Source organism: Trachymyrmex septentrionalis, unplaced genomic scaffold, assembly GCF_001594115.1.
Source record: "Trachymyrmex septentrionalis isolate Tsep2-gDNA-1 unplaced genomic scaffold, Tsep1.0 scaffold126, whole genome shotgun sequence".
NCBI classification, from domain to species: domain Eukaryota; kingdom Metazoa; phylum Arthropoda; class Insecta; order Hymenoptera; family Formicidae; genus Trachymyrmex; species Trachymyrmex septentrionalis.
In genome coordinates this window covers 1,197,767-1,210,683 of record NW_017304395.1, presented here as the reverse complement: position 1 = coordinate 1,210,683, position 12,917 = coordinate 1,197,767, and the positions used below count along the sequence as shown (strand labels likewise).

Below are 12,917 nucleotides of genomic sequence, written 5' to 3'. Positions count from 1 at the left end.
AATCTTGGTTTCTCTCTCTCTCTCTCTCTCTCTCTCTCTCCCTCTCCCTCTCCCTCCCTCCCCCCTCTCTCTGAAATACTATTCATAAAATGTCAGAATAATGGCTTAAACTTAAAACCTGAATTGAAAAAATATTTTTAAATATTTAAAAATTGTGAGAAAAAGTTCAAAATTTTAGGTTTTTGTATTTTTCCTTGACTTTTCTACGTTTTCCATAATTAATTTAAATTTCTATGATTTTTTCTCTCAAAGTCTGTAACAACCCTAGATATATAGTCTCACGACTAAATGATTAGCACGATAGAAACAAAATTCTGAACTATAAATATTCAAAATATATAGTAAATATGGGATTTAAATGTGAATTTGTAAAAGTCATTTTGTGTGTGTGTGTGTGTGTGTGTGTGTGTGTGTGTGTATGTGTGTGCGTGTATGTGTGTGTGTAAGTCTCACCTGAATACCGACTGGCAAGCCCTGTTCATCTAAGCCCAGTGGCACTTGGCACGTTGGGAATCTCAAAACATTAAACAGACCCCAATAGCTAAAGTTGTAGGGTCTCAGAAATGCGGAATAATGATAACCAGCAGGAAACGGTGCCGAAGGATAAAACAATACTCCATTATCACTCAATTTCTCCTACGGAATGATTTCCACAATGAACACAACGATACATATAGGAATTCACATAACAATTCGTTAAGAAACATATTTTTCAACTATTTTTTTCGGGAACGGTTCACTTGCACACCGTTGCAATTGCCCACTGTCAATCACAGTGACTTTCATCTAGGAAGTTTCGTTTATTTTTTTTAGGACTGTGATTGAATGGTTCAATTGAACGTATATAACTGATATATATTCATTTTTTCTACACCTTGTACAGGCTTCCATTTTAAATAATGCATTAAGATTTCTCAAAAACTGTGGTAGATACGAAAAAATGTTTCAAACAAAAGTTGTATGGTTCAATGGACATCCTGTATATCTAATTTCTCTTTAGTAATAATTACCGTCAAAAATTGTTTCGCTTTTGCAATGGTATTTTTTGCCCATTCGGCGTTCTCTCGTGGAAAGAAATCTTCATCTATTAATTTCATAATAGCAGATAACGTTATCTGTGAGTTTCCAGTGAGTAAATTGTAAATTTCTCCACTCGCACTAGAGACATACTGCAAAGTAAATGTGTTTTTTTTAATGATGAGAATCAAGGCATAGACTTCAAATGTCATAAAATATTTACGGAATATGGAATTTAAATATTGCTAAAATTTGCATAAATTCTATTGTCTTGATGTATGTATAAACACACACGTCGCACACACCGCACATGCACACACATATATATATAAAATGTAATTCTTACTTTTCGATTTGTTATGTTCAACTTGAAATTAATATCTTCGTAACTCATACAATATCTCCACAGTTTGAAACTGTATTCAGAACCTGGTATTTTTATCTGTAATATATACAAATATAGTAATTTCCTACATATACGAATTTTTTAATTTACTAAAAAATTTAAGAACAGAATATTAAAATTCTAAATATTAAAATAAATCAACTTTTATAAGAAACAGAAAGGAAAAAAAAAGAAATTTTTAAATAATTAAGAAAAAAAAAGTGAAGAAATCTAATAAACTCTTTACTACTTTATGCAAAATTAAAGAATGTGAAGATTTTACCTTTGTTGCAGAACCCGTTAGTTCTTTAAAATGTTGCACTGCTTTCATTAATGTAGCTCGCATGGTGTTATTCACTTTGCTTGCTCTCAAATCACCAGAGCTCTCTTGATAAAATATTTTTAAATTCTTTAAATTGACCGGCTCATCTAGCTTTAATTTAGTCACGTTAGGGCCAACCACTACCTTTAAAAAGGGGATCAGATCCTCAGCCTTTCTACAGATCGGTCCAACTGTACACATAGTGTCTGGATAATCTTTTTCACGCAATCCGATTCCAGCTGTTGGAGTCAATCCTAATAATATCAATAATCACATTACTATTATTATTATTATTATTATTATTATTATTATCATTATTAAGTATGAGTAAAGAAGACTTAATTTTATACTAATAAATGTGATAGTATTAAATCTATTGTCTTTGATAACGATTTCTTTCACGTTCCAATGTTTCCCTTACGATAAGCAATCATTATTCGATTTCGCTTAAATAGCCTTTTAATATGATACATAACTTGTACATTTTAGTACTTCATATATTCAGAGTGTCCATGTGGCTAATAATGTGGCTAATTAATTCAAAGATAACAATGTTCCAGGACATTCCAGATAAAAATCCTGATTTTTCCAGGTCAATTAATATTCATTACTTAATTAATTTTTATTAATTCGCGCGATATTATATATTTCATATTCAATTTAGAATGGCAAATGAATTAAAATGCGAACAAATTTGGAACAATATTACTTATTGCTTTATAAATAATATCAAAAGAAAGTTCAACACAACCGATAATTTCTGCTATATTCTATTTTGTAATTGTAGACATTAAATTTTCTATTAATAACTGCCTTATTGAATTTTTAAAAAAGAGCTTATACCCAAATATAACTTTTCTTTAATTAATATACGTATATCACAAATATTATTTTATAAAATTATTAATTTATGGATGTTTCATTAAATTATTAATCTAAATTTTAATATTCGCTCTTGTTTTAAAAGTTTCACCTAAAAACATATCTAGGGTGTCTCGAAAGTTTTTGCTAATCGCTTTTGTGTAGATAGAGCGGACTAAACTGAGTCGAAAAGTCCTGTGTACCATTTTACAATTTTCGCAACAGTTAAAAAGATATTAATTACTAAAAATTACCAAATATTGGTCTTGAATAATTTTTTGAAGAAAAACTGCAAGAGACAAAAATCATTTATTTTCTTCTCATAAAGTTCTGAGAATTTTTGTAGAATTTTTAGTACCGCATTTTCTCATTTTTACTAACATAAGAAAATACGGTATTTTAAAAATTTTTTTTAAATTCTCAGAACTTTATAAGAAAAAAATAAATGATTTTGGTCTCTTGCAGCTTTTCTATAAAGTAGATAGTATTTGAATAAAAAATTATTCAAGACCAATATTTGGCAATTTTTAATAATTAATATCTTGTTAACTGTTACGAAAATTGCAAAATGGTAGAAGACTTTTGTATATACAGAGTGTTTGAAAATTAGTAATAAGTCTTTCGCAAAGGAGCAGAATAGACTAAACTGAGAAGAAAAATCCTGTATCATTTTGCATTTTCGCAATAGTTAAGAAGATATTAATTGCTAAAAATTACCGAAAATTGGTCTTTAATAAGTTTTTACTTAAATATTATCAACTTTACAAGAAAACTGCAAGAGATGAAAATTGTTAATTTTCTTCTCGTAGAGAAATTTTTTTAGAATTTTTTTAACCGTATTTTCTCATGTTAGTAAAAATGAGAAAATGCGGCTAAAAAGTTTATTAAAAATTCTGAAAAAATTCTTAAGAGTTTTATGAGAAGAAAATTAATGATTTTTGTTTGTTGCAGTTTTTCTGTAAAGTTAATATTTAAGCAAAAAAATTATTGAAGACCAATATTTAACAATTAAGCGTGCGATAAGACCGCCCAGCGCGGTGAGGTGCGCATTCGCCGTCGCTAGGCGTAGTGTTCGTATGATGCGGCAATTGCCATCGTTAGACATTACGTGCCTAGCGATGGCGAACGCGCCTCACTGCACTGCAGTCCTATCCTCATTTCAAAATTGCATTAATAATGTAATTTTAAACATGTTAAAGATACAAATATGAAATAAAATTTGAAACTTATCATTTAGTTATAGCAAATTCGGTTTTGGACGCACTGATGTGTACTAGTGCATATTAAAGCCGTTGTACATTAATTTAATTTATGTAAAAGTAAAATGTAAATATTTCGGATTATATCAAATTTTACTTAACAGCACAACAAAATGCATTAAGGATTTCATGATTTAATCCGTTTTTATATTTATATTAAATACATATTTTTACATCAATTTGTATACGATGGCTTTAATGTGCATTAGTGCGCACTGAGTGCATCCAATCATATTTGCTATTAGATATATCACATACACTCATCTACATTTTTTCTCAAAATTAAATGGATAGAACATAATATATCAATTTGCAATTACAGTAATAATTATAGTAATAATTATAATAATATCATTAATAATTGACCTTCACTGGGTTTATGGCCGAATAATCCATTAAAGAACGCGGGCAATCTTGTGGAGCCTCCTATATCACTAGTAAGAGCGAATGGAGCACCACTCGCTGATACAATGGCCGCATCTCCACCACTACTACCTCCGACAGTCCTAGTGGTGTTGTAAGGATTATTTGTCTGTCCATATACATTATTTCTTGATTCAGTCCATAAAAGGAGCTCAGGAATATTAGTCGTAGCAATTAAAATCCCACCGGCCTCTTTGAAGAAACGAACTGTTGTGGCATCTTCTTCTGCACGATGATTACGACGACTAAGTAGACCCATTGAATGAATTAAACCTAATAGGATAATTAATAATAACGAAAATATGATTAATTAATATTAATTTCATTATTACTTAGAACAATAAAAGTTTCTCTATTCTAATGCATTTTTTTTTTAATTCAGACAAATATTATTCGGTAAGAAAAACATAAAATGATTTTAAAATATAGTAGTTTAACTTTATCAAGATTATATAAATCATTTTCATTTTCTATTAAAGAAGTTCTCCAGTTTAAAAAAGTGAAGAGGAATTATGTGACTTTTCTTATCTTAACACAAAAGAACAAAGGCTGCAAAATGCTATTGCCATCTTCTCAAAAATAAGTAATAAAAAAAATTTTAATAGTATAATTTTAATTTATTTAAAAACTTAAATTTAAAAAAAATTAAATTAAATTAAACTAAATTTTGAATAAAAGTTGTTTACATATAATTTAAATTTAATTTGGATATTGATAATTCTGGTGGAAACCACTTTCTGGCGTTGCCACGTTTTCACTAGTGTAATCATATTTAAAGAGAATTCATGAACATTTCATATTCTTATATGAAAATAATACGGTGAAACTTTATTTTTTAATTTGAAAATGAAATAATAAAAATCTTTAAATTTCATTATTCTATATCTAACTCTTCAAAATTTTTATATTTTATTTACAATTAAATCACTTAAAATTCCTCTTCTCATAAGAATGTAAGCTATTTAAAAAAATTATTTAAAGAAAACTACACAAAAAATCTGAAAAAATTCAAGGAGATCTATATATAAATTACAAACTTATTTTAAATATTTAATTTACTCCTTATGTTATGTGAAAAGACTGGAGAATATCCTTAACGGAACAATGTAAATTTTTTTATATAAATCAATCCTCTATAGTATTCGAACCTTTATAAAAAGTGTAAAAAATAGCATAAATAATGCTATCTAAAACTCAATAGTTTCTTAGATATTTCATATTTTATTTTGATATTGTGAATTATAAAATATGAAATATCTCACGCGCATATACAAATAGATTTAAACACTAACATAAAAGAACATTTTCATTTTTATCACGCATTCATGTAAGTGCTATACCTGTTTTTTTTTTCAAATGTACTGACACTGATTTACGCTCAACTAATTTTTTTTTTTTTTAATATTAAACTAAGTATCTCATAAGGTCGTACACAACAAATAAGACATAAATACTTCTTAATGGATCTTAAGTGTGCTTTGTTTTTATATTTTTTGTTTTGTATAGAATTGCATTAATTGATAAATATTAACAACAAGAGACTCAACTCTAATGACCTTGATTTTGACATAATGTTGTCAAAGCCATAATTTTGAGTAACTTTGTCTTAATTAGGTGGTGGTCTCTTAGAGTTTCTAAGATATTTAGAATTAAAGTGTAGTTCTCCTTGCCAAGGGGACTTTCCACGCAAAACGAGGTTTATCCCACATCCCATCTCCAGAGGGAGACCACCTAGAAGTGATCAAACTTCAATGTGAAGCTAGGTCTACCTCCTACCTGGAAGGGGAGGGTGGGATGAGCCACGCTTCGCATGGTAAGTCGGATGCTTTAGGAGGGGTGTGGACCTCTCTTCGCGTCGAATGTCCTTTGATAGGAGGGGGGTGTAGGGTGAATCTCGTTTGTGGATCCGAGTAAAATTTACTACTAAAATTATACTTTAATTTTAAATATCTCAAAAAATATAAGAGATCATTTAGTTATTAAGGCAAAGTTACTTAAGATGACTTTGACAACATATGTCAAGCTCAAGATTATTGGAGTTGGATTCCCTGTTGTCGGTATTTATTCATTAATTACATCTTTAGTTGTCAATATTTACCCATTAATTGTACAATATAAAGAATTGATAGGAAGAAATCTAAAGAATAATCAAAGAAAAATGATGCCTATGCGAACCAAACACTAGATGTCCGCGTGCAAAATATTTATTATTTAATACAAAAATATACAGACGTTTCGATCCTAATGTCCTAATCCTTCTCAATATCGCAATCAACTCAAATTAATATAACAATAAAGAATGTTGATAATAAATAATAAATATAATATAATACTAACATAATACAATTATAAATCAAAATAAAAGGTTGACGTCGGAGTTGATTGCAATATTGAGAAAGATCCATATTAGAATCGAAACGTCTGTACATTTTGTATTAAATAATAAATATTTTGCACGCGGACATCCAGTGCTTGACTCACATTTTTCTTTATTCCATTAATTTTATGTACAAACTTCTATATCTAGATTGCCAATTTCGTCGCTTGTTTGAAGATAGTGCTATGCATATTAAAAGAAATAGTAATAGTGTTTACGATTGTAAAGCATGTAACGTCAAGCAACAGAAACAATAATTTTGTAATAATAGAATAATAATTTTGTAATTTTGTAATTCACTTTTGTTTCAAAGTTTATTCGTATTTCAACTGTGTGTGCTGCTACTATAGCTCCTACTCATTTCAAAAAGCGCGTTTGAATGTATAGGAGCTGTGATAGGAGTATGTTGGAGCATGTTAAAGAATGCAACGCGAACAAATCTACAGAATAAATCCCCAGATTGGCATTCATAGACAAAACGTATGCATATGCATGCAATTAAAACAAAAACAGCTGTTCGGAATCATATTCGTTTATTTCTATCACGCAGAAGTCAGCAACCTCTATATAGAAGTTTGTGATCATATCATAAATTCACATACGTTACTTAATTATTGTTCATAAAAAGTTTAAGACCTTAATATCAAATGTTAAATATTTTATATATATTAAATGCACGACAATGAAATATCCATTTGAGATAGAAATAAATAAAGTAATATATTTTGTATATTACAAATCATTAAATCAAAATTATATTTAAATAAAGCTAAATAAAATTAATAAAATAAAAATATTTATATTTATCTTTACATACTTATCAAACTCGTGAAATTTAAAATTTATTAAAACTATTTTTAATTAAAACTTGTTAACTGAATAATTTTTTTAAAATAAAATCTTGAATTAAAAATTCTGAATATTTTCATACTACTACATATAATTTATATACCTTTAACCCGATTGCTTTCCTTTGTGGTAAACGGTACTCCCAAAAATGGCTGCGTTATTCTTATTTTCTCCAAATCTACATCTTTTTCTATCATGGCATCCACTGCTTTCGCCTCTTCAATTGCATCTAAGTATCTACATTCCACGACTGCATTTATCAAATCGTTTACTTCCTTGCATCTTTCAATATAAGCTTTTACAATCTCTTCTGATGTAACCTCTTTTGTTCTAGAACAAAATATGTATAAGTACATATTCTTTTGTTGTACAATATATATTTTAATTTAATTCTAAATGAAACTATATTTGTTGTATAATATATATTTTAATTTAATTCTAGATGAAACTATATTTGAGATATTATTAAAGATTAACAATCTTAGATAAATTTTCGTGACTATTATAGGACTCGTGTATCCAACAATATTGAAGAATATAGACAATTTTTTTTAAATTAGTATAAATAGGCCAATCGCCAAAGACGAAAATGGCTACAAATAAGGAAGAAATTATAAACAAGTGATTTATTGTTTTAATTGGCAGTTTGGAGTGTAAAAGACTAAAAATTAAAAAGTGCCATCGCATTAAGTTTTATACACAGAATTTGACATTTATTATCAACATTTTATTAGACAATGACCATCCACTGACCTTCATTTTTGACACAGTCAATCAACGTATAAAAAATTTGATTAGAAATAGACACATAACACATAGAGGTTTGGCTGACAATGTCGGGACGAATGAATCTGTTTCTTGGCTTACGGTGCCATTTATCCCTTTCCACACGGAAAAGTTCAAACGTTTCAATAAAAACGACATCAGGGTATCTTTCCGTAGTCTCAATAAATTGAACAAATACATCCAAGTACAGAAAGATACTTGTCCACATACATCGAAGAGCAATGTGGTCTACAGGATTTCGTATAGTGATTGTGATGCTTCATACGTGGGACAGACGAGCAGAAAATTAAAAACCAGGATTGCTGAACATCGCAATCACATTAGATACAATACTTCTGTCCGTTCATAATTGAGCATAAGAGACAGCTGGATCACGAATTCCAATGGGACGAAGTCGTAATTTTAGACGAAGAGCCTTGCTATCGGAGACGTTTGGTTTCCGAGATGCTTAATATCAAGAAGCAGAAGAATGGTCTCAATTTACAAGCTGACACTGATGGTTTCCACAAGGCTTATATATTCCCATCAAATAAAGTTTGACTTTCTGATACTAACAGTCGGTCTCCTCTCAGTCTGTTTTGATCCGCATTACTGAACGTACATAGTAATCGGCGCGTAATGTCTGTCTTACATCTGCGTTCTTTCTTTCTGTACATATTCCGAAAGTTTTTTATTCCTTTTTGGACACACTCGTTTGTATATTTTTTTATATATGATTTCTGGTAAGTTTTTATTAGATTTTTTATTATTTTTTATTAGATTTCTGATATGTTAATTCATTTACGCGTAGATCTTTTTGTGTAAAGTTTTTAAGTTTTTCTCTTTATCAACTAGAGCTTTGTCAAAATTTTTTTTTTTTTTTTAATACATTTGACGGTTCAATCGTACGGAAATAATGTCGAACTCTACATCAAGACTCACCCGAACTGTGAATGTTACGAATATGCAATCATTTGCGATAATTGATTTTGTTCTGCGATTTTTTCGTTATGTTAATGTCTGAAGAGGGCTCAATCCAGTAGCCGAAACTTGTAATTATTTTCTTAATTTTGATTCTATCTTTTACGTTATAATTTTACCTTTGTTAATTGAAATATATTCTTTTGTTAAATATATTCTTTTGTTTAATTCCAAAGAAATGTGTTGACTCTTACTTTGCCCGTTACTTATTATTATTCGTTTTGTATAGAAAGAGTCCTTTGATTTGTTATTTACAATAATTGTCATGCACTTGTTTATGCAATTAACCTGAATCCAAGGTTTGCAAGGTAGATTCTCCGTTTACAGAATTATCGCTTACAGAACTATCATTAAAGTTTCGCATCGAGCAGGACATAAGATGGCGCATGTCGATGCACTCGGTCATATTTCCGCATGAGTACAGGCATTGCCTTTGGATAGAAAACTTGAGCTTAAACAACTATCAGATCCGAAGCTAAAAAAAATCGCTGAACAGCTCGAGTTTGCTGATAATCCTAAATTCGAATTAATTGAAAATTTGATTTTTAGAAAAGATGACAAACGGTCTAAGTCTGCCGTTCCCAATTCAATAATAAATAACATAATTCACGTTTATCACGATAATATGGCGCATTACAGTTTAAAGAAGACTCTTCGGGGGGTTTCCAAACATTATTGATTCGTTATGTTGTGAAAATGCGTTTACGACTATATATTAAAAAGTGTGTTGCCTATCTTATTGGTCAATACATCGATAAACCTCCGAGAGAGTGAAATACAGCTAACTGACACTCCGCTTCAACTCTTTCAAATTTTGCAATTAGACCATTTTAATCCCTTAAGTGAAAGCAATTTTAAGCATATCCTGATAGTGATTGATGCTTCACGCGTTACATTTGATTTCCACTGCTACAACTAAATCGACTTCTTCCAATGAGGTTATAAAGCATCTGGCAGTACTTTTCCGTATTTTGAAAACCCGAACGGTTTAGTATCAGATAGAGGGACTGCCTTCACATCGAAAGTTTACTTTTTTGTTCACAGACAAATTAATCACAGACTGGTTGCCGTGACGGCTCTTTGGGTTAACGGATTGATCGAAAGGATTAACTGCTTTCTCAAATCTTCGTTAACAGACGATCATAATAACTGAAAATCTAATCTCGATACAATGCAATATGTATTTAATAACACGCATCATTCGTCGTTTAAAGCCTCACCCTCAAAAATATTATTGGGTTACAATCAGCGTAATTACGCTGATATTGACTTAGTTAAATATTTGATTGAAATTGTAGGGATCGATGCAGACCCTGAAGTAAGGGAAGAAAGTCGGGTACAAGCATTAAATGTTACAGATAGAATCAAAGAATACAATAAATCAATGTGCAACAAACGACATCAAAAGCTCTCGATTTGCAAATTCGGTCTAGTCATAATCAGAGACTCAGTTATGAAGATAAAAAATTAAAGCCTGAGTACAAGTCACCTTATAGAATCGCTAAAGTGTTAAATCAAAATCGATATGTCGTATAAGATATCCCAGGTTAATTAACCTCTAATAAATTATATAATGCAATCCTATCTCCCGAATGAAATCGTGGATTAGGTCGATTATCGACTGATTTCAAATCGAATTGAAGTTTTTAAAAAATTAAGCGTTTTTCTGCTTTAGTTTTAAGCTTTCAATTTTGTAGTGTTCTAACTTAAGGTATGTCAATGATAAAGTTTGATTTATATACTGTTTAGCGAAATCAGAGTTGAGAATGATGTGATTTCCGTTTCTTTTAACATATGCCAAAGTTTTAAATCTTCAAAAATGTACATAAAAAAAGGAGACTTGCTAAACTAACTTAGTACTTAAACGTTTCAGACTAACATTATTTTAAGCCAAAACTGAAAGAGTTTGTTTTTCGAGTTATGTTTGCCACTAAAGTCACTAATGTGTTGGTACTATTGCCTGACGTCTTGCGCTTTGATTGCAAGGAGAACGTAAAAGAGAGAGCGCAAGATATTGGGGCAGTTTGATAGAGATTCTCTAATCAGAGTCTGACCACCTTCTCCCTAGTTTGTGGTTGGTTTGACATTTTTCATACATTCCATTTAAATGCATAATGAAAATATAATACATTATGCTTTTATTTTAAATGCATAGCTATGGACTTACTGTCATAATATTTATGATTAGACACTACTAAATTTTTATGTTTTTTAAATTTGAATTGCCAGCTAATCATCTGAATGTGCCAGAATGTTCGTCAAAAACTATGAAACTTTATATAGCGTCTCTATAGAGCTGCAACTTAGAGCGTCACTGTAGCGTGAGATGAAATGAGATAGCACGATTTTTCTTTCGCACAATTTCGATGAAAAATGACGGCTACTTCAGGTGACCAGACTCTAATTAGAGGATTTCTAGTCTTTGAGCAAGCGTGGTGTAACAACATGCGTTTCAGTATTGTACACCAAGTTTGAATCCTTGTCCTCATTAAATAAAAGTATTTCCTTATTCGAATGACAATTGATCGTGCTTTCTTTAATTTCTCTTATTGCTCTCGTTCCCTGCTAAGCACGCTAGTTTCCAAGTTCCGTTATGATATGACATCTTTTAGAGATTAACGTCTACGATTAATAATCTAATATTCGCGACTCTTCGACCGCCATGTGAACTTTTCGTGAGTTTTTTGATACAAGATCCTTAATGCTCTTACAATACATGTTCATACCCACTAAACATAAAACATACAGGGAATGTTTCATTTCGGCAACAATACTGCAAATTTGAAATGTTACATAAAAAATGTTCATAAATTGTTTCATGAATGTTTCAAAATAATATTACAATTGTAACATTCATGTTTCAAAAATGTTACATCTTGGCTATTTTAATAATTTAGGATGTTAGAAAAGAAATGTTTAGCAACATCTAAGAAACGTTTTATTGAAGATGATTTGTTTGTAACGTTCAAAGACATTACAACAATGTCACATTTGTAACTTCATAAAAAAATATTTTACAATATTCCATAAACATTCCATATGAAACATTTAGTTTGTAACACATTGGCAAACATTATACTACAGATTTTTGTCAAGTGAAATTAAAGAAGAGGTTATATATTTTCTTCTCACATAAATTTTATAATATGACTGAGAACAGGAATCGTCTTGATTTTCAATCTTGTTTCTCATACTCATTTATTCATATATTATTTAATTTTCTGTAACTAAATTTGTAATTTACGAGTAGTAAATATTACGCTATATATAGACTCTTCTAATTTTATGTGACTTGAACCGTTCTTCTTATTTTCTCGATATAAACTATACTTCGTATACGTTCCGACACAAACCGGTCTTCACACTTCACGCGAAATAAACTGCTTTTCGTTCATTTCTTGATAGAAACCTTTCTTCACAGTTTTTCCGATGTAGTACTTTCTACGGCTCAGGCGTCGAAATAGGCACAATAGAGAAGCTGTCAGCGTCAGGGCTGTATGGCTCAGTGATAGGATGGAAATCTACCAATATGAAGAAGACTAAATTCCGGAACGCCCGGATATTTTTCTCGTGTTGTCGCTTATTTCTTACACTAGCTTGCTGCTCTTTGCGTATGAGATTATCTTGGTGCTTGTTAAGTTTCATTGGAGGACATTTTATAATATGCAACGATATATA

The 12,917-nt window shown here is 30.2% G+C and overlaps 2 protein-coding genes across 2 annotated transcripts in view; both read right to left on the bottom strand.

Annotated features, from left to right (window-relative positions):
• Positions 1-5,354, bottom strand: part of LOC108756380 (probable ribonuclease ZC3H12D) — a 65,076-nt gene extending 59,722 nt beyond the window's left edge. Inside the window, exon 1 of the mRNA XM_018500135.1 lies at positions 5,349-5,354. The gene's annotated coding sequence lies outside the window, so the exon portion shown is untranslated. The remainder of the gene's footprint in view (positions 1-5,348) is intronic.
• LOC108756381 (fatty-acid amide hydrolase 2-like) overlaps positions 1-12,917 on the bottom strand; it is a 25,460-nt gene that overhangs the window by 1,487 nt on the left and 11,056 nt on the right. Inside the window, exons 3-8 of the mRNA XM_018500136.1 lie at positions 7,597-7,823; positions 4,211-4,540; positions 1,686-1,978; positions 1,364-1,459; positions 1,011-1,169; positions 454-636 (exon numbers count right to left, since the gene is read on the bottom strand). Coding sequence (XP_018355638.1) covers positions 454-636; positions 1,011-1,169; positions 1,364-1,459; positions 1,686-1,978; positions 4,211-4,540; positions 7,597-7,823 — 1,288 coding nt within the window. The remainder of the gene's footprint in view (positions 1-453; positions 637-1,010; positions 1,170-1,363; positions 1,460-1,685; positions 1,979-4,210; positions 4,541-7,596; positions 7,824-12,917) is intronic.